This window comes from Pseudorca crassidens, chromosome 2, assembly GCF_039906515.1.
Source record: "Pseudorca crassidens isolate mPseCra1 chromosome 2, mPseCra1.hap1, whole genome shotgun sequence".
Taxonomy (NCBI): Eukaryota; Metazoa; Chordata; class Mammalia; order Artiodactyla; family Delphinidae; genus Pseudorca; species Pseudorca crassidens.
Window position 1 is genome coordinate 31,873,919 of NC_090297.1, and position 20,910 is coordinate 31,894,828.

Below are 20,910 nucleotides of genomic sequence, written 5' to 3' on the forward strand. Positions count from 1 at the left end.
CTCCATTCAGGAGTATCCAACCCACCCCTGTAGCATCAGAGAGTGGTAGGGGGAGCCCCTATACCTGGTTCCTCCAACTCAAAGTAAATTGCCCCCCAGATCATGTACACACACACACACACACACACACACACACGCCGGGTGGTAGCTACTGATGACTCTGATTCCCACATTCCTCTCAACCTCCCAGGCTGGGAGGCAAGAGTGAAGTGATAGAGACTATCTACCGATACCCATTCACACTCATTTCAGAGAACAGGGAGAAATGCATTTCCCAGCCTCTTTTGCAGTTTGATGTGGCCACTCATCAAAGATCTCACCAGGGGAATCTGGATGGACTGGACGTATATGTGCTACTTTGGGGCCTAGGCTTTAAGTCTGTGGCCATGTCTCCACCAAGTCCTCTTTCCCTTCCTGCTGGCTTGAATCCATGGAGACCTAGCTTAATGGCACAGGGACAATGTTCTGGGGAATGGCAGGGAATCATGACGGAAGGAATCTGGAATGTCTGCATTGATTAGAGCTTCTGGCTGAATGTACACCAGGCAGTTAGATGAGAGATAAATAAAATTCTATTTCCTTCACCCACTGAGTTATTGTTGGGCCTCTTTGTTACAGCAGCTGATCTTTACTCTGACTAGCACAGGGGAGAAGAACGTGGCCAAGCTGAAGGCTTCCCAGGTTAACATGAGAGTCCAGTCCACCAGCCCTGTATGACCTGTCACTGAATGGCTTCGGGTTTGTATTACAAGAGGCAGCTGGGGAAGGAAGCCGTGTACTGTATTGGTTAAGATGGAATCAGAGAGACCTAGGTTTTAATTTTGGCTAGGACATTCACTAGCGTCACGAACTCTGGGCGCTTTCACCAACAAATTGAGTATCAATTTCTTCTTCTGTAAAACGGGGATAACAGAACCTACCATTATATGAAATATATATCATCTCATATGATTATATGATAATGTAGGTCAAGGGCTTGAAAACGTTTGCTGCTACTAATGAGATCGGGTGATATTCAGACCTGATTTTTCCTGCCCTCTTTCCACAGGAAGGAGGGAAGGAAGCTAATGTCTTGAGTTTTCCACGAAGTCATAAGATATTCAGTGACTCTTGAATGAATTACAGTCATCCCTCAATAACCATGGGGATCGGTTCCAGGACCTCCCGTAGATACCAAAATCCATAAATGCTCAAGTCCCTTATATAAAATGGTGTCATAGTCACACATAACCTTCCCGCATCCTTCTGTGTGCTTTAAATCATCTCTAGATTACTTATAATACCTAATACAATGTAAGTGCTATGTAAATAGTTGCTGGCTGGGGAAAATTCAAGTTTTGCCTTTTGGAAGTTACTGGAATTAAAAAAAATTGTTTTTGATCCGTGGTTGGTTGAATCTGTGGATACGGAAGCCACAAAGACATCGGGCCAACTGCACAAGTTCCTAAAGCTTTCAACACATAAAGGTTCTTAAGTATCTACTATAGGCCCAAGACTAAGATGGGGCTGGAGGACAGACATGCCCTCGTGGAAATGAAGTTCTGCTTCACTTCTCAGAAACCAGCAGCCTCTGCAGGCTCATAAGCTGGCGTCCAGCTCACTCATGGAACTGAAATTCACCTTGACTGGGAAAGAAATCCTGATTCTTCACACTTCCTTACGGGGTGCCTGAGCCCCCCTGCAGGTGAGTTCAATCATCACCTCTAGGGCCTGGACACTGGTATGTCTCAAAAGCGTCTAGGTGTTTCCAGTGAATAGGTGGCACTGAGTCCGAATACTCCCCTCCCTGTCGTCCACACCACCCCAAACAGGAGTTTCCTAAACAAGGTCTAACCTTGGCATTCACCTGGCAACGCTTTCCATGGCTCTCACTGCCTACAGGCTGGACTCTAAACTCTGCACGGCACCCACAACTTGGATGCAGCCTCTTTCCATTAATGACACTAATGGCTGAAATGGACTGAGTGCTTCACTTGACCCAGGCATCGTACCAAGGGCTTTATATGCGCTATCCCATTCACTTGTCACCTCACTTTAGGAGAATATGTCTCGGCCCAGTTTCCTCATTGCAAAATGGGGACATTCTAAGAAAAGCATTTAGCACAGTGTCTGGTATGTAGTTAGTGCTCAGTTAACAGTAGCTATTATGGCATCCTCCCTGTTCGAAAGATAAGAAGGTTGAGGTTCAGGGGTGTTAAGTAACTCGCCCAAGGCCTCAGCCCTGATAAGTGAACAGAGATGGGGCCTCAACCCAGGAAGTCTGGCTTCAGTGCCCAGACTAGCCTGCCTTTCGCTCTGCCACTGAAGGCCAGTGCTCACCTCAGGCCAACTTCCAGAGCTGCCCTTGACGACGTCCCCCCCCCCGCGGTTAGAACGCCTCCCTTCATCCTCCTCCGGGAAGGCTTCCTTCCAGCACTCTCTTCCCCCATGACCCCCCTAGACAGAGGCTGATACCCCTCAGCCTTCTCAACAGACCTCTCTCTCCACTCTCATCCCACCCAACTTTCACTTAGACAGAGGGTGCACCCCCTCAGGGGGACAGAGTCCTCGTCACCTCTGGCTCTGCCATGCCTGGCCTGGCACGGAGCAGACCTCTGCGAAGGTTGCCTGGGTTTGTTGCAAGCCAAACACATGGGAGAGAGCTGGGCCAAGAGTGGAGAACAAGACCTTCTGGCAGGGACGGCCCGCCTGTTCTCAGCTGTCAGCATGCGCTCCAGAGCAAGCACGCTCGTGCTTTTCTTTGGCCGGAATCCCTTCACCATCTGCCAGGACTTCCAGGCCCCTGGCCCTGGCTCTCACTTTGCTCTCCAGCCCCCCCCCCAAAGTTGGCCAGCAGGAGATTCACCCCTAGAGGAGCGTGTACCATCCAACAACAGGAGTCTAGAAGATTCCTCACCTCCCCCAGTTCATTTATTCAACAAATATATATTGAACCCTGACCTTGAGCCAGGTACCATGGCTGGCACTGGATACAGGGTGGAGTGCAAACCAGGCATGGTCCCTGGCCTCACGTGCTGGTGGGGGAGCAACCAGCAACCAGCAAGTAAATACACAAATGGATGTGCAATGGTCATTTCCATACGAGAACAACAACAAAAAGATAGAGGACATTGAGATAGATTCAAGCCCAGTAGTCAGGGAAGGCCTCTCTGAGGAGGTGGCATTTATGCCAAGGCCTGAGGGCATGAAGAGCTCAGCCTGCAAAGGGCAGAGGAAGAGCATTCTGGGCAAAGGGCACAGCATGTGCAAAGTCCTGGAGGTGGGAATGAGGTTGGAATGTGGAAGAAATGAAGGAAGGCCAGGGCGGCAGAAGCACAGGGAACAAGATTGGGATTGGCAAGAAAAGAGCTGGAAGTGAGTTTGCGACCAGATGAGGACGAGCTTGGATTTTATCCTTAGAATAATAGGGTAATAGGGTAAGGATTTTAAACCAGAGTTGATATGATACGGTTTGCGTGTTTAAAGCTCTCTCTGGTTGTGTTGAGAACTGATTGGCAAAGCAGGAAGGAAGCAAAGCAACCTTTTGGAGGGCAGTGATCTGGGGAGAAGTGATGTGGCCAGACCAGGGTGAAGGCTGTGGGATCAGAGAGAAGTAGATGGACTCCAGAGATATTTAAGAAGTAGAACCTTGCAGAGGTTTCCAGAAGAGCTAAAGAAAAACAAAACTTTATTGAATGTCTGCGACAACCCCAGTGATGGGGTGGGAGTCGGGGGCACCAGAAAGGCTTGGGAATATAAACAAACATGAGTTCTCAACCACAGAAACCAATACACACAGTCACCTTTCCCCACACAATCTCTCAGGGAGAATGAACCTAAGAGCAACTAAGATGCTCAAAGTGCTGGGCCATTTCCACCTCATTCAATGGTGTCAACTGGTTCTTTTGGAGTTGGGTATTTGAAATATGAAAATGTGTTTCCCACCGTCCCACCATGAGTAAATGATGGATTCTTGGGCTAGGGAGTGGTCAAACTGCAGGACTGGAAAACTGCCCTGGTATCTTGGGAGCAGTGAGCCACCACCTGCAGTGGCCAGGGAGGAGGAGAAAGTGCAGGGGAGGAGGGGGAGGGGGAGAGTGCAGGGGAGGAGGGAGAGGAGGAGAGTGCAGGGGAGGAGGGGGAGGGGGAGAGTGCAGGGGAGGAGGGAGAGGAGGAGAGTGCAGGGGAGGAGGGGGAGGGGGAGAGTGCAGGGGAGGAGGGGGAGGGGGAGAGTGCAGGGGAGGAGGGGGAGGGGGAGAGTGCAGGGGAGGAGGGGGAGGGGAGAGTGCAGGGGAGGGGGGGAGGGGAGAGTGCAGGGGAGGAGGGGGAGGGGAGAGTGCAGGGGAGGAGGGAGAGGAGGAGAGTGCAGGGGAGGAGGGGGAGGGGAGAGTGCAGGGGAGGAGGGAGAGGAGGAGAGTGCAGGGGAGGAGGGGGAGGGGGAGAGTGCAGGGGAGGAGGGGGAGGGGGAGAGTGCAGGGGAGGGGGGAGGGGAGAGTGCAGGGGAGGAGGGGGAGGGGAGAGTGCAGGGGAGGGGGGAGGGGAGAGTGCAGGGGAGGAGGGGAGGAGGGCGAGGGGAGAGTGCAGGGGAGGAGGGGGAGGGGAGAGTGCAAGGGAGGAGGGGGAGAGTGCAGGGGAGGAGGGGGAGGGGTGGGGAGCGCCGTTCTTCCCGCCCCTTGTGAAAACAGTGAAGTTGGTCTTTGCCTTCTGCCACCTCCCTTTGCCGGCCCTCCCAAATCCTGGGAGCCTGCTGACTGCCTTCCCTCGCTCGCTATTTCCCTCTATCTCTGTCTGCCTCAGGGGCACTCCTGGCCAGTTACCCACTCCCTGAAATGACACCTCCTCCCTGCTGGACACGCAGATGGGTCCAGGAGGAGAGCAATATCTGATCCAACGCCCTCACACTGAGGAGTAAAAGAATGACTTTAGTTCTTTATCCCTCCTTGAGGAATTTGCCTTCTCAAAAGAGCTTTCTGGGTCATTTAAATGATCTCTGCCCTCCTACCCACTTCTCTGAAAGGGCCCTTTTTCCCCAGGGCTTTTGCAGACACTACTTTTTGGGCTCATGGAGTCTCCTCAATTCAGCCTCTGGGGAGGGTAGCTCCATCAAAGGACGAGAGTGGGAGACTCTTCCAGGGGTGACATCAGAAGCATTTAATAACCAGTGCAGAATAAGCACCATCGACTTGCCAGCTGGAGGGCCCCACGGCCTTGGGTCGGCCGGGCATTAACCAGCACGGGGTCCTGGGAGAAAAGCCATGTGGTGGGAACACTCAGGGAAAGCAGGTTTGTCAGTGAGCACAGAAGTGTTTCTACATTTTAACAACCATCTGGCAGCACTGGGCCGGCTGTGTGTCGCTTCTGGTCTGCCCCTGTCTTGTCCAGTTCCTGCTGCTCCACTGGGAAAGGTCTCTGGGCCATTAGTTCCCTCTGTTAGAGGGAAAGTGGCCTGGGCCGAAGCTGGGTAACGCCATGCATGGCCTTTGAGCAGAGCCAGCCGCGTGGAATCCCGGGTGAACAGGATCTCAGGCCCTCGACCCACTGTGTGACCTTGAAGGGCTGAGCCGCCTCTGACTGTCCTTCCTCTCGCCCCTCCTCGCAGTTATTTTCGTCCAGCCTGACAGCCCTTGGCGGTCCCAGCAGTCTGGGCCCCGTGAGTCGGATGCAAAACAGGCAGCACAAACGTCTGGTGCTGAATCCCAAGAGGATTCCTCTCGGGGCGCCATCACGTGGGAACACGGCCTCCGCACTGTGCATCTGACGGGACCACAGGCCTGGAGGACGGTGACCGTGTGGTAGGCAGGGAGCTGGGTTCTCTGTGGCTCAAGCCTGGCTCCTGTCTGGGGACGCCGTCCGAGGCCTGGTGGTGAGTACACCCTGTCACGGAGCCCAGAGACCTCCCAGCTGTGTGCAGGGAACTGCTGGTCAGCTGGAGGGTAGGTGTCGGCAGCTGGCAAGAGGGCAGGAACGGGCCCTGCTGGGCTCCCAGTCCCCAGCCTTGGCCGTGGTGGACGGCAGGTCTGTTCTGGGTTCACTGCAGTGGGCGGGAGACAGGTGGGCTGGGGCAGACAGGGTTCCCAGGAGACCTCTTTGTGGCCCCTGTGTGGTTACTGTCTCAGGAAGTGAGACAGACACTATGTTCCGACCCCTGGGGGCCTGGGAAGGCTGCAGCCAGGCAGTCACTGCTCTTGGCTGGGGTCTGATCTCTAGGGGAGCAGCGTGCCTTAGGTCATTGTGCCTTTTAGGTTAAAGCGTTGTTCCCCAACCTGAGATTAATGCCTACTGCCCATGTGTCCTGGGGCAGGAGAGGGGTCTGGGTACAGCTCTTGGGGGGCTCTCCTGGGACTCATCTCTCCAGGGAAAACATGAGACCAAGCTTCTGAGATCAGAACAGCCCCAGGAGAAGCTGGGACAAGCAGTGAGGAGGGGAGAGGGGCCAAAGGAGAAGGGGGCCTCTGCTGGGTGAAGAAGACACCTTCATATATGAACCAGTCCGGAAAACAGAGCAGAAAAGGCAACGCCATCTTTAGAGCTCCTGGAAAAAGAACTCTCCTCATTCCTGGGGGCAAAGCCAGCTCAGAAAGCCCCGACTTCAGTGATTTCAGAGACCCAGGAGTGGCAGAGCACAGCTCCTGCTGGCCTCCCAGCTGCCCCCTGGGAAGACCCGGGAACAGCCACATAAGCAGGAGACCCCACAATGCCAGGAGGGGCGGGGGAAGAGGATCGCAGGAGGGGTGCCATGTGGCTGCTCCTGGCAGCCCTGCCACTGGGGGGCAGGGGCGCGGCTGGCCTCTCGGGGGGGCGGGCCCTCCGGGTAGAAGATGCCCCTCGACTGGGCAGCAAATTCCTCCGGGCTGGCAGGATGGTGCCAGTGGCTCTGCGCAAGGGACTGGTTCTGAAGGCCGGGATGGGGTAAGCCAGAGAGGAGGTGCTGGGGAGGATGGGGCCGGGCACTCTTCCTAGGATGGCGAGCTGGCTGCTCGGGGCAGATAGCCCTGGACAGCTATGGAAGAAGGACCAGGGCCAGGCAGGAAAGGCCAGGGGCCCAGCGGGCGTGGGTGAAGGTTCCATCTCGGCTGCATAGCTGTTGAGGTGGGAGAGAAGGCGAATCCGCACCGGGTCTGCACGGCTGCTGGGCCCTTCCAGGACCCCCAGGTACCTGACGACCTCGGTAAGGCACTCCCGAAAACCGATGCTCCGGAAGTCGACTGCCAGGGCTCGAGCATCAAAGAATCCTGCAAAGTGAGGCACGATGAGGGCATGCCAGGCAGGAGACAAGCACTGAGCCTGGGGTCAGCACTGAGCTCTGGACCTGCTTTCCCCACTCACCCCCTGGGTGACCTTGGGCACGTCACCTCACCTCTCTGAGCCCCAGTCTCACCATCTTAAAGTGGGAATAATCATCCCTACTGGGGTAGAGCGAGTGGACTGTGCGGATCAAATGAGTTCACTGAACTGTGAAGCATTATAAAATGTAAAGTGTTATCTTCATCACCATTCATGATTAACCCAAAGAAGGAAATCTGCGGCCCAGATAACTTCATTTAAATAGACACCTGCCAGATGTGAAAGCGCTGTGCACGTGGAGGTGTAGAGTTGATGGGGGCAGACGCTGGGACGTGGTGGCAGCAGCCATCAGAGCTGGGGGACTCCTTGGAGAGGAGAGCATAGGGTAGCAATGAAGCATGAGGTCTTTGGGGGCCAGCTGCTTGACCATGGACTTAACTAGCGCCCTGACTATGGACAAGTCTCAATCTCTCCATGCCTTGATTTCCTTAGCTGTGAAATGGGTATATTAACAGGCCCTGCCATGTACAGACGGGAAGGGCGAAATGAAATGGTGCACAGAAATGCTTAACAAATGAAAAGTTAGCTATCATTTATATGACTGGTTTGGCCCCCAGAAGCATTGGAGTTTGTTCCCCAGCCCAAAGGGCAGTCTAGAAAGCAGGACCCCACTCTGGTCCTCAGCTGCTGCCCTCAGGCCAGGGACCCTGTCTTTGGTTTGACTTCAGTGTGGGATGACCAGGGGGACTGCCTGCAGAAGTATTCACATTCTCACAGCTTCTCCACACCTGCCCGTCTCTCGACCACCTTCTGGGCAAAGACAGAACAGCCCCAGTGAGCACTGGCTTCATGATCATGGTAGCAAATATCGGGTCCCTGGTTCACGGCTGAGGTCCCCACAGAGGAACAGCTTGGCAGGAGATGATGTTTGGAGCCAGGCCTCCTAGGCGGTGAGACCTGGCTCTGCTGTCTACTTAGTTGTGCAACTTTGAGCAAATCCCATCACCTTTCTCTGTTCACTGTTCTTTTTTCACTGACATTTGCTGAGTTCTTCCTAAGCACTTAATTTGCATTAGCTAATTTAAACCTCATAAAAACCTATCATTATAACCATTATGGGGAAGTGAATCCCCATAAGAATCCTCCTGCCAATGCAGGGGACATGGGTTTGAGCCCTGGTCCAGGAAGATCCCACATGCCACAGAGCAACTAAGCCCATGCACCACAACTACTGAGCCTGCGCTCTAGAGCCCGCGAGCCACAACTACTGAGCCCGCGTGCCACAACTACTGAAGCCCGCATGCCTAGAGCCTGTGCTCCACAATAAGAGAAGCCACTGCAATGAGAAGCCCGCGCACCGCAACGAAGAGCAGTTCCCGCTCTCCGCAGCTAGAGAAAGCCCGTGCACAGCAACGAAGACCCAACGCAGCCATAAATAAATAAATTTGTATTTAAAAAACCCCTAGCATTATTCTCATTTTAGAGATAAGGAAACTGAGGAATAAAGAGCTTAAATCATTTGTCCAAGGTCCTAAAGCTAGTAAGTAGTAAACTCAGTGTTCACATACAAAGCCAGGGCTCCATGCCAATTCTCTGTCTTCCCATCAGCCCTTAGCCAGAAAACAGTGAGGATAGCAACACCCACCCTCGAGGTTCTTGTGAGAATCAAATGAGATAATGTTAGAGAAAGCATTTGGAAAACTATAAAATGCTGCCCAAATATTAGTCACTAGTTTTCTTTTAATTGGATAAATACAAATGTGGCTTGAAATTCCTCCCCCACTGGTTGATTAGAGACAGTTTCCACCGTTGGCTGTGCATTCCTTTGGCACAAGTTCTCCAAGTGACCACCTGCAGCAGGATCATCGGGCGTGTTTGCTAAACTGGCAGATTCCTAAACTCCAATCCAGACTTACTGCCTCGGGATCTCTGGGCTGTGACCCACGACGCTGTCAGCCCCTACATGACACTGCTGCCCGCCGAGGCTTGAGAGGCACCAGGCTGGGCTGCTTAACATGCAACCATCCCCTTGAGGGGGTAGCAAGTGAAGGCTTCAAGACTTAAGGCTTTGGAGCCAAGGTCAGTGGAGCTTTCAAGGTTTCCCAATTGTGAAATTACCGAAACACACAGAGCGGCTTCAGGCACACAGAATTTCCATCTGTCCAGAAGTCTTTTAAAAGCCACAATTCCGTGACTTTTTTGTAGTGGACTAGCTCAAAATAACAGAATGCGTTAACATTCGCATCCTACTAAAATCCCACGACTGATCTTCAGCGGTGAGCGTGACATATCCCCCCAGCACTGCCAAGGACACAAGAGCTCAGAAGCCTAGACCGGTGGGTTGGCACACTAGCGAAGTGCTGTGGCTAAAAATCTCAGGCGTGTCTCTCCCACTGGGATCACAGTGAGAATAAGCTCATTCAGGCTGATGCTTAACGAGGCCCTGGGGGCAGGGGGATCAGTAATCTGTTGTAGAAGAGCTCCTCCAAGGTTCAAGGCTGGAAGGAGTGGAGTTGAGGAAAGGGCTAGGACACATGGAGACAATAAAAGCCGAGAGGGCAATGCCAAAAGAAGAAAGACAAGCTTTGCGAACGTTCCACCTGGATCTGCTTCAGCCCCTCTGTGAACTGTGAGCTCCATGAGGTCAGGGACCGCATCTACTTTGCTCACCGAAGTATCCCCAGGGCCCAGCCCCCAAATATTGGCTGCAGGAATGGTTCCAGGAAAGTAGAGCATCAGTACCTGTCCCCCCAGTGGCGTGGAGCATTTTCAAGTGATCTACCGTCATCTGCAGGACCTCGGCTTTCTCCAGCTTGGAGGAGCCCTGTGTGTACAGAAGACAGAAGAGTGGCGGCCTTCAGCTGACCTCTGTCGCCCTCCTCCCCAGCATGGCGTCATCAGCACTCACGACCTCAGTTTTCTCCTCCTCCCCCCACTCCACCACTGCCTGTGATCGGGCTTCTGCTTTAGCCAAGCCCACCAAATCTAACCCATTCTCTTCAGTTCTCATTTTAGCCCACCTGTCCACCACACTGCTGACCATCCTTCATGAAAGCCCCCCTCCCCTGCTTTCTTGTTCTAACTGTCTCTTAAAACGGTGGTGTTCCCAGTGGGTGATGGCTCACTTTTTTCTCGCTCTCCTCGGAGGGTCCCCTCTACCTCCATGGCTTCAGGCACCATCACCAGAATGTCACTCCTGCATCCTCACCTGCCTCCTAGACCAGCTTTACCAGGAATCCAACTGCACACTCGCCACACACACCCAAGTTCGGGCTCACTGTCTTATTCCAAAGCATCTGTTCTTCCTCCATTCTCTCTCTTGAGGAGTGTTTCCGAAGCCTCCAGCATCACCTGGTCTCCCAGATGAAACCTGAGGGTCGGACTCTCCATGTGAGTCCCTTGAAGGTAGGTACCAGGTCTAGTTCATGGCTGGACTTGTGAAGGTTTTAGTGAATGTCTGTGGAATGACTGACTTGTTCTCCCCAGCAGAAAGGAAGACACAGGACCTATGACCATGCCTTGGCGCACACGGTGAGAATCTTTGAGGCTGTCTGACTGATTCAACTGTCTGACTCTCCACTGGAGTCCCTCCACCCCAGCATGTTCAATGACAGAGACTTCACTCCCCAAGTGGCCTGTTCTACTTTCAGATAGTTCTGGAAATGTCAGTAGTGCAGAGGGATAGGGCACTTTAGGATCACACAGTCTGTGTCCAGTTCCGCTCTGCTACTTACTAGCTGTGTGATCTGGTATAAGTTACTTCACCTCTCTGTGCTTCAGTTTCCTTACCTGTGCAATGTGCATAATAATCCCTACCCTTCAGGATCATTCTGAGCATTCAGTGCAACCAGATGATGGACATAAAGCCACAACCCCTGAGACACCTCAGTAAATATGAATTTCCATCCCCCTTATTCTTGGCCATCAACAGATACCAGTAAATGATATCACAGCACTTCAGGCAGCTGCCACCAATCGATAAGAGATGCCGTGAGAAGTGAACCTTATCTGCCACCCGCACAGCATTTCCTCTAGCACATTCAGCAATGTCACATACCTGCTTCTCAAAGGCAGTGGGGACCAAGCGCCTCAGTTCAGAAAGGCTGCTGTTGATGCGGTCCCGGCGCCGTTTCTCTATGATCTAAAAAACAATGATGAAACAAACAAACAAACAAAAACCAAGTAGGCACTTCATCACAGTTTCCAACACACCTCGACAGGCACTGACTCATATGTTCCGTCACAATATTTCTGTCAGGGAGATAAATCCATTCTTATATTATGGAAGAGGAAAACGAGGCTCAGAGAGGGGCAGAATTTGCTTAAGGTCACACAGCAAGGAAGTGCAAGGCTGGGACTAGAACTCATATCTCTTGTCTTGATCTAAGGGGTGGTATCCAAAACGTTTAACCACTGATACAGCAGGGCACCAACCAATTAGAACAGGAACACCAGCCACAGCACTGCAGCAGGTCCTGGAGGCCCCTCCTGGGCCAGGGAGACCCCTTGAGGTGCTGGGTCATGAGGTCTGAGGAGTCCCAGGCATTGCTCTCTCCAGCTGGGAAGGCCTTTCATTCCCACAAGCTCACTCTCATCTCACAATACTGGCAGCGGAATACTGATAGCAGGACAGAAATGACAACACCCATTTTACCGATAAAGAGAACGAGGGCTGGGGTGGGTGTGGCTGCTTAAGGTCTTTTGGTTAGTGAGTGGCAGGGCTGGTCTCTGCCACATTCCGGTCTCTGGACTCCCAGGGCAGAAGCACAGGTGCATCCTGGGGGAAAAGTAGGGCCAAGAGCAAGGACGGGCTCTTCCTTCTTCTGTCCCCCTTCCCTACCCCTCAGCACACTAAGAGGGAAGGAAAGTTCTGAGCTCAGAGAGAAGCAGGGGGAGGCTGGGATAAATGATAGTGGCTAATTGTGCGTCAGGTTCTGTTCTGAGTGCATTACATTAGTTCATTTCAAAACAACCCTTTGAGGTAGGTACCATCATTATTTCAGTTACACAGATGAAAAAACGAGGCACACAGAGATTAAGTGGCTTGCACAAAGTCACCCAGCTAGCTACTGGCAAAGCTGGGACTTGAACCCAGGCAGGGTCACTTCCCGGTGGTGTTTCTGACCAGGGTTCTCTGTGCCAGGCCCCTGGGAACTCAGGGCAAACATTTGTCGGACAGCTCTGCTGAGATACACACTCACCCCTCTGCGTTTCTTCCTGGCTTGCATTTGTGAAGGGCTGGGGGTGGACAGCGGCCGGGCCATCTGGCTGGAGAGGAAAAGAAAGACTGATTTTTCAGAGGACCGTCTCCCTGGCCTGGGCTGACCTCGGAGGCCGGCTGTGGGCGGACACAGACCCCTCCCAGGCGGCCGAGGTCTCCCAGGCCGGGAAGAGGCGCAGGGCAGGCGTGGGTGGGGACGCCTTCTCTCCCCTTCTCCCCGGGGGCTCATTTCTCCCCGGGCCAAGTCCTCCCCTGCACAGAGCTTCCTGCCCCAGAGTCGCCGGCGGCTGGGGCCATGGATGGGGGGGCTTGGCTCTCGCCCCGACCTGACCCTCTCGGCCTTGCCTCCGGCCCCTCGCCCCTCGCCCTCGCTGCTGCCGCGGCCGTCGGGGGAACCGCAGCCCGGCCGCCCCGCTCCTGCAACCCGATCCCCCGGGCGGGGCGGGCGAGGGCACGGGCGGCGGCGGCGGGGCCGGGCCTGCGGGTTAGGTTTCAGAGGGAGCCGCTGGGAACGAGCGTGGAAAGAACAGATGCCGCCGCTTCCCACGGGCCGGGCGCGCCGGTCGCCCGCCCTCCACCCGGCCTGCAGCTGCCGCCTCCTCCCACGCTGCGCGGCCCGGGCGAGGGGGAGGCGACATCTGGGTCACAGGGCCCTCTCGGACTCTCGGGACGTGGCCCCAGCCTCCCCAGAAGGCTCCAGCCCCGCATCGTGTCAGGCCTCCGGCCCCGGGCTTGGCTGAAGGATGTACGTTTGCTGGCAACCCAGGAGTTACCATCACCGGGAGGAGGCTCAGCCCTCTGGGGCTTTTCCTGCCCAGACTGACCGAATCCTCCTCAGCCCAACTGCTCACCCTCTTCATGGTTCCCACTCCAGAGGCTCTCTTGGAGTGAAGGAGATTCTCTGGGTTGCACTTAGCATCATTCACTTGGCCAACACGCCAGAGGCCCCACTCAGACCTAGGGCTGGACTGGATGCCCTCAGCCAGGCCCCAGCCCTCCAGAGCCCAGCTCCCACTGGAGACATCACAGCCACAAATAACTTTAGACAAGGTGACTCCCCTGCTATTTCAGAACGCGAAATGCCACCCATCTGAACAGGAACCCAAGAGCTTGCCTCCACCTCTCCTCTTCTGCCTAGGTTCCCATCTCAGCGAAGGCACCCATATCCCACTTCTGCAAGGTGGACACCCGGCCACCATCTTTGATTCCTCCTCTGTCCTCACCTACCCCATCAAAACCTGCCCATTCCATGTCTAAAATACATCTCACACCTGTCCCCCTTATCTCCACTGCCGATCTCGGGACCAAGCCTCCATCATCTTTCTAGACTGCAGGAGACTATTACACCCACTACTTCCTACAAGCGGGCAGAGTGATCATCTAAATGCAAATCTGATCGTGTCACTCTCTTACAGGGCCTTCTCAATGCTTTTAGGACCAAGACTACCATCTTCCAGGTAGTCCCGCAGGCCCCTGTCACCTCCTAGACTCAATTCTCTTTTGCTCTGTGTGCTCCAGCCTGTGAATGCACTAACTCCTTCCTGTGGTGGCACATACTGCTCCCCTAGCACAGAACTCTCTGGTCCACTCCCTCTCCCCACCCCCAAGCCCCAGCCCCTTTGCCTAGTAACTTCTACCACCTTTCAGATCTCAACTCAAATGTCATCACCCCTCCCACTTGATACCCCCTGCTTTACGCTATCCTAGCATCCTGCATTCGTAGCATTTGTACCCATTTGTTGGGTACAAATCATATTTACATGATTATTTGATTAATGTCTAACTCTCCATCAAGTCTGTAAGTTCCATGAGGCCATGAACCATATCTGTCTCATTCACAGCTGTACCCAGTACTCAGCAAGTGACATGACAGAGCTCGTGGTTGAGCTCCTCCTCCTGCCCTCATCTTTGGCATCACCGGAGAACACAGAGGTGAGACCATAAAGTCTATGTCTTGGGACTTCCCTGGCGGTCCAGTGGTAAAGAATCCGCTTTCCAATGCAGGGGATGCGGGTTCGATCCCTGGTCGGGGAACTAAGATCCCACATGCCTCGGGGCAACTAAGCCTGCGCGCCACAACTACTGAGCTTGTGCGCCTCAACGAGAGAGCCCACGTGCTGCAAACTACAGAGCCCACGCACCCTGGAGCCCGCACTACACAACTAGAGAGAGAAAAACCCGCATGCCACAGCTAAAGAGAAGCCCGTGTGCTGCAACGAAAGAACCCGCAGGCCTCAACCAAGATCCCGTGTACCTCAACTAAGACCTGACGCAGCCAAATAAATAAACAAATATTAAAAAAAAAAAAAATCTATGTCTGAGACCTTTGTGGAATGGGGGCATGTGTGGCTCACCGGGAGGGTCCCAGCCCACGTGACGACCCTCTTGGCACTAGAGGTTGGATCATTTTCATCAACTGCTCAAAGAGATAAGGTTGCATGGGAGACCAGATCAACATTTGTCAAACCTACTGCTATGTCCCTGGCTTCATCTAGCTACATCTGGAAAAGGATATCTCCATCCAAACATCTGGACAAGAATGTAAGAGGCCTATGAAAGCTCGTGGGAGGGATGGGTCAGCAAGCCTGATCCAGGGCTCAGGTGGCCAGATCCTAAGATCTGTAGGGCAGCTTGTTTACAAAGCTTCAGTATGGACAAGCCACAAGGGCCAAGGTCTACTAAGAAACACGGCCTTTGTCCCCGCAGCTTGGATAAGGTGTCTCCTGGGGTATTGGGTTACCACTGCTCACGTCACTGCCTCTCAGCCTGATTCCTCCTCAGGGACCATCTGTTGGAGGCTGACACACCCCTTTCAGAGCATGGCAGCTCAGCCACCCTTTTTCCACTCTCCTGGGTCTCTGCGGTGTTATCCCTCTCCCCCCACTCCCGTATCCCACAGGCAAACCTCACTTCACAGCTTTCTCGGCATCCCTACATATACTTCCCTCCTTTGAGGGGAAGCCCCACTTTACAGATGAGGATGCTGGGCACTGGGGAGGTAAGGCAGCTTGCCCAGCCTACGCAGCTGCTGAGGAGCAAAGCCAGCATGGGAATCCACATCTTCTGGCTTCAAAATCAACATTGTTTTCCCTCCTGATTCCTATTTCCTGTCTGTCTGAATAGCCCTCCAGTCCCCTTAGCCTTAAAGCTCCCAAGAGCTCAGCCAGAGCTAGCTCTCTTCCAGGCTGGGATCTGGCCCTGACATTGGGAGAGGGTGTGAGAGATTCTTGTCTGAGAGTCTGAAAATAAGGCAGATTTTCATGGACCCAGAGAAGATATGTTGACCCGCGAGATCTGCTCCGTGGGCCTCAAGGGGTCCCTAGCCAGGATTCTGGGGTGGCCTCTTGGGGGAGGGGCAGCTTTCCAGGTGGTCTGGCTGCTGGTCCTGACTGCCCTCAGCGCTCACCCTCACTTCCTTTTTGGGAACTCCGCCGAGGGGCCCTTGCAGGTGACCCCGCTCGTTTTCCATCAGCCAAAGGCAGAATCACGATGTCTCCAATGAAGGGCTCTCAGAGAGCACTGAGCCTACTTGTAAAAGGAGGAAACTCAGAGAGGGGAAGCGATCTGCTCCAGGCCACACAGCAAATCGGAGGAAATTCCAGAACTGGAGCCAAATCTACTGGCTTTTCACCCAGTGCTCCCCATACAGTCATTGTCCCCCCATGTACATTTCATAGCCAGTACTTTTTGTTCTAGAGAGCACTTCCATGTTCACTTGTCTCATTTATCATACAATGAGTTAAGTATATTATTGGGCCATTTCACACTTAGGAAAAATAATCACTTGATAGCTGGAGTGACAGAGACACAAAGTCCAGTCTTCAGATGTCCAGGCTTTTCATTAGACCATGCTGCCTCACGGACGTGGCACTCTCCAACTGAACGGCGACCCCTTAGAGAGCAGCTTTCGTTGGAAGTTGCCTTGTGCCAAAGCAGGGAGCTGTGTGCCTTAAGTCCATTACCTCATCAAAGCCTCCCCCTATGAGGTAAGGTATTAGCATCCCCATTTTGTAAAGGAGAAAATTAGAATTCAGAAAAGGGTAGTCACTTACCCAAGTTAATGGTGGTGAGACTTCAAAGGCCACCATGTGCCTTAAATGACCCACAGACCCTGACCCAGTGCCTGACGTGGCAGGTGCTCATTAAATTTTTGCAGAGGGAGGGGGGAGACTATTCTCAGTTTGGACCCACATATTTCAGGGGGCTGTGCTCAGATAGGAGCTCTAAGGGTGATTCCCATATATGGGGCAGGACACTGCCACCAGGCAGATGCCTACAGTGGCAATGGAACACAACCTGCTCTTTACTCTTACGGGGGGTGGGGGTAGATTTGCACCCTGCCTCTGACCCTGGGGAGGCTGGCTGCTCCAGTGCCCTGGCCCTTGCCAATGTTCATCTGGCTTTCTTTGTTCATAAAGCTCTTCTTCTCTGAGAGTTCCCTGAGGGCAGAGGCTGAGCAGGATACATCTGGGCCCCCCACGCCCAGCCCAGGGTCTGGGCCACAGCAGGCATCGTTCAGCGCTCCCTGAATTGAAGCATTGATGTCTGCTGGGGGGAGGGCCCTTTGGTGAGTGCTACAAAGAGGGGTCTATAAGTCGGCCTCTGCCAGATGTCCAACTGTTTCTCTCCTCTGGGGGGGGTCTGCTCGCCTAAGAATCTAGACAGTCTAAAAAAATGGGCTCTAGTTGAAAGGACAAAATGTATAGGAAAAAAACTGCCTACTGATCCTTTATGCCATAGTCCAAATGCCACAGTCTAAATGCCACCACCTTCAGGAAGCTCTCCCTGCACTTTTTTTTTTTTTTTTTGGCGGTACGTGGGCCTCTCACTGCTGTGGCCTCTCCGGTTGCGGAGCACAGGCTCCGGACGCGCAGGCTCAGCGGCCATGGCTCACGGGCCCAGCCGCTCCACGGCATGTGGGATCTTCCCGGACCGGGGCATGAAACCATGTCCCCTGCATCGGCAGGCGGACTCTCAACCACTGCGCCACCAGGGAAGCCCTCCCTGCACTTTTGGTTGTGAGTGACCTCTCCCTGCTCAGGTGCCCTCACAGCCCACAGTCTGTCTCTCTTTCCATCTTCCATCCTGTCCATGGACTTTGTGTGACCTGGCAGGTCATTGACCAGGCTGCAAATTCTTGGAGGACAGAAGGCAGCTCCAATCAGCGCAGCTCTCTGACACCCATTTCATGCCTCTGATTCATGAAGACCCAATGACACTGAGCTTGAGACACCTCCCCGCCAACCCCCCACCCCATGGTGCTGGGCCCTTCCCCTGCTCCTAGCAGGCACAGACTCAGAGAATTGATTCTCTAAAGAGCAGTTTCTGCTAAACAATTTTAAAAGGCTATTAAGTTGCATAGGGAATGCTATTATATACCCCAAAACCTCATGGACAGGAAATTACCTCCTATTAGAAGCTAGAAAGAACTGGAAGCTGGGGGCGCTTTACTGGGACTTGTGACTGAGGCAGGAGCCCCTGGTCTCAGAAAACTGGATATCACTGAAAGTATGAAATACTCTCAGAAACATCCCTAAGAATGAACTGAATCCCCCTTTCAAATCTATTCTAGAGAGTCAGGTTTGGATGAGCTAGGAGGGACCAGATAGGCTTCCTTTTCCCACTCCCTGTTCTCCTTTATTTTACTGATGAGAAAACAGGCTCACAAAGGGAAAGCAATGCCCCAAGGTCACACGGTAACTTGGTGGCAGATTTGGGGCTGGGACCCAAGTCTGCAGACTCCCAGTCAGTCCTTGCTCTCTTTCAGGGTTCTGAGTATCACATATTGGGTGCCTGATACTACTTAAGCATTTGCTACGTGCTGGGCTCTGTGTGAAGCCCTTGACATAGGTTATCTCATCTGATTTTCCTAATTATCCTATGAGGTCAGTTCTATTATTTATACCCATTTTTCAGACGAAGAAACCGAAGCTTAGATTGGTCACAGAACTGGGACGTAACAGAACTTATACAAGTTCAGTTTGTTCTACAGGTTTGAAGCAGGGTCAGAAAACGTACCAAGAGTTAAAAGATATTGACAGCAGACTGGTGCAGTAGAAAGAGCACTGGAATCAGAGTCTAGGCCCTTGCAAGGACCATGGGCAAGTCAGCGATTATTTTCTTCAATACTAAAACCTTAATTCCAAAGATTTTCTTCCCCTGGAAGTTTTGTGTCTGTGTGTGTGTGTGTGTGTGTACTATATGAAAAGTGTACCCCAGCTAGGGTAAAATTAAGAAAGTATGGTTACTCTGCATAGTCACTGCAGAGTAGTGACTACTCTACTTCAGGACCAGGGGGTGTGATACCAACAGTCCATGAGGGTTTCCTAAGATCTTCAGGGAAAAGCCCTCCCTGGTAGCGCAGTGGTTAAGAATCCACCTGCCAACTCAGGGGACAGGGGCTCGAGCCCCGGTCCAGGAAGATCCCACATGCTGAGGAGCAACTAAGCCCGTTCGCCACAACTCCTGAGCCCACGTGTCACAACTACTGAAGCCCGCGCGCCTAGAAACCCATGCTCCATAACAAAGAGAAGCCACCGCAATGAGAAGTCCGCGCACCGCAACGAAGAGTAGCCCCCGCGCAGCAACAAAGACCCAACGCAGCCAAAAATAAATTAAATAAAAATAAATTAAAAAAAAAAAAAAGTCCTCGCCAGTAGCCTCACTTGGACAGAAAGAGATCTCCAACCGGACCTCAGACCCCGAGCTGAACTCTCCCTCCGTCCCAGCATCTCGAGCCCTAAACGGCCGAGAGCGCACAGGATCCCGGGCACTCGTGCGCGTAACGGTGGCGCCACACCTGCGTCTACCCCGGTCGCTCCAGGACTGGCTCCGCGCTCGCCGGCCCGTCGGCTTGCTCCCCAGCCTGCTCGCCCCGGCGCGCCCAGCGCCCCCAGCCAGCCTTACCTCAGCTCGCCCTCGTGGCCCACGTCGATGGGTCCGTCGGACTCGCTGTCGGAGCCGCTCGGCTCCCGGGGCCGCTTCATCGTGAGCGCGGGCGGCGTAGGTCCCCGGCCGGCGGCGCGGGCGGCGAGCCGGGAAGTCGGGCCCCGCCCCGGCCCCGCCCCGGGGGCGCAGCCACCGCCCTTTCCCAGGGCCCTTTCCTGCGTCGCAGCCGCAGCCCCGGGCGCCCCCTCTCCCCCTCCGTGACGCGCTGGCCGAGCCGTGGGAAGGCCCCGGGAGGTCGCCGCCCCGCCGACGGCTGGGAGGTCCGGCTCCGCTCCCTCGGCCGCCGCGCGCTGGGTGGCCTTGGGCAGGTGCCCTTGGAGGCCCCTGGGGAAGCCAAGGGGTCCCCGTCTGTCCCTGGTTCGCCCCCGGGGCGCTGTCGGCCTGTGGAGGCGCCGCTCCGCTATGCCCCAGCCTCTTTAGAGGTCCCCTCGCCGGCTCCTGCCTCCTGGGGTTCTGGGGGCGGCAGACACATCGGTTTGGGGAGGTCAGTGGAGTGGCTGTGGGCTGACCCTCGGCCAGAATTCTCTGGCAGCTTCTCCCAAAGGGGTCCAGAGCAAGTAGAATGTGGATGAGGGGGCCATCCCCAAAAGGGATGGCCGAAGTTGTGGCTGCACCACCTGCGCAGGACCAGCTCTGGCCAAGGTGCCTGAAGACCTGTCTTGATCGTGGGTGTCCCTGGGAATTAGTTCCCAGTTCACCAGAGGCAGAGCTGTCCTGGGAGGCCAAGAGTGCCTGGAGAGGGCCCATTCCTGAAGCTGTTGTGGGGCCTCAAAAGGGGGTGGGTGGCACTCTCCAGCCTCCCTTCCTGGGACCCTCCTCCCCCCTACAACAGACCAAACTGTTCACTGGGTAGGGGCTCCGACTGCCCTGCCCCTAGGGAGGGAGACTCAAGGAAGATTCTGAGATTCACCTGCGATCCTCATGGGCCAGTGCCTCAGAGAGACCCCCCAAAGCTCAGAAGGAAATGGAACGGGGGCATCCTGGAAGGTGGACTTCATGAGCTGGGAGGAGGAGATGGGAAGGTGGTCTCCATGTGGTGGGTCGGAGATGAAGTCTTTCCCTTTGACTCACCCCCCAGGACACAGAGGAAGCCATCTCCTCATTTGGGAGAGTGGGGTTAGTCATCTAACTGCACTTCCACTCCCACTGTAAGACCTGACTGGGGACACTTGCTTATGGTGGTGGGACAGAACAATCCCGTGCCCCCTTCCACACGTGTCCACAGACACTACCACGTGGCCAAGTCTATGGACACGTAGGTATAGACATGCACGGGTACACAGCTGGCATGAGCAGTCAGAACCTGCAGCTTGGACTTCCTCAGGAGGCCCTGGTGTTCACCCCAGCCATACCTATGGACTCTCTTTTTCCAGATGCCCTCAGCACTCACATAACTTCCATGGACATGTACCAGTGGAGTGGAAACCTCAACCAACACAGAAGTTGTGCAGTCCGTGCACTCTGCATTCCCTGGAAAG

General features: G+C 54.2%; 1 protein-coding gene and 1 long non-coding RNA gene across 7 annotated transcripts; one reads left to right on the forward strand and one right to left on the reverse strand.

Moving 5' to 3' along the window:
• Nucleotides 1–5,106: 5,106 nt before the first annotated feature.
• On the reverse strand, nucleotides 5,107–19,532 carry HEYL (hes related family bHLH transcription factor with YRPW motif like). Of its 2 annotated transcripts, XM_067725619.1 has the most exons (5): nucleotides 19,391–19,532; nucleotides 12,465–12,531; nucleotides 11,321–11,404; nucleotides 10,006–10,087; nucleotides 5,107–7,211 (listed from the first exon to the last, which is right to left on the reverse strand). In XM_067725619.1, exons 1-5 carry the CDS (start codon nucleotides 19,468–19,470, stop codon nucleotides 6,553–6,555), a joined length of 972 nt encoding a protein of 323 aa, XP_067581720.1. In that variant the 5' UTR covers nucleotides 19,471–19,532; the 3' UTR covers nucleotides 5,107–6,552. The 2 variants fall into 2 exon arrangements, with proteins under 2 accessions (XP_067581720.1, XP_067581719.1); XM_067725618.1 differs by lacking the exon at nucleotides 19,391–19,532 and having other exon boundaries at nucleotides 12,465–14,327.
• Nucleotides 5,705–14,794, forward strand: LOC137218553 (uncharacterized). Of its 5 annotated transcripts, none has more exons than XR_010940742.1 (4): nucleotides 5,705–5,842; nucleotides 10,437–10,668; nucleotides 10,750–10,794; nucleotides 14,326–14,794. It is a non-coding gene; the product is annotated as an uncharacterized lncRNA (long non-coding RNA). The 5 variants fall into 5 exon arrangements; XR_010940745.1 differs by having other exon boundaries at nucleotides 10,588–10,668; XR_010940744.1 differs by lacking the exon at nucleotides 5,705–5,842 and adding an exon at nucleotides 13,900–13,941 and having other exon boundaries at nucleotides 10,408–10,668.
• Nucleotides 19,533–20,910: the final 1,378 nt, after the last annotated feature.

Coding starts and splice junctions, on each gene's coding strand:
- HEYL (XM_067725618.1), bottom strand. CDS start 12,713: ATGAGCCCCCGGGGAGAAGGGGAGAGAAGGCGTCCCCACCCACGCCTG. Junction 11,405..12,464: donor CCAGGAAGAAACGCAGAGGG/GTGAGTGTGTAT, acceptor ATTGTTTTTTAG/ATCATAGAGAAACGGCGCCG. Junction 7,212..10,005: donor CCACGCCACTGGGGGGACAG/GTACTGATGCTC, acceptor CTCACTTTGCAG/GATTCTTTGATGCTCGAGCC.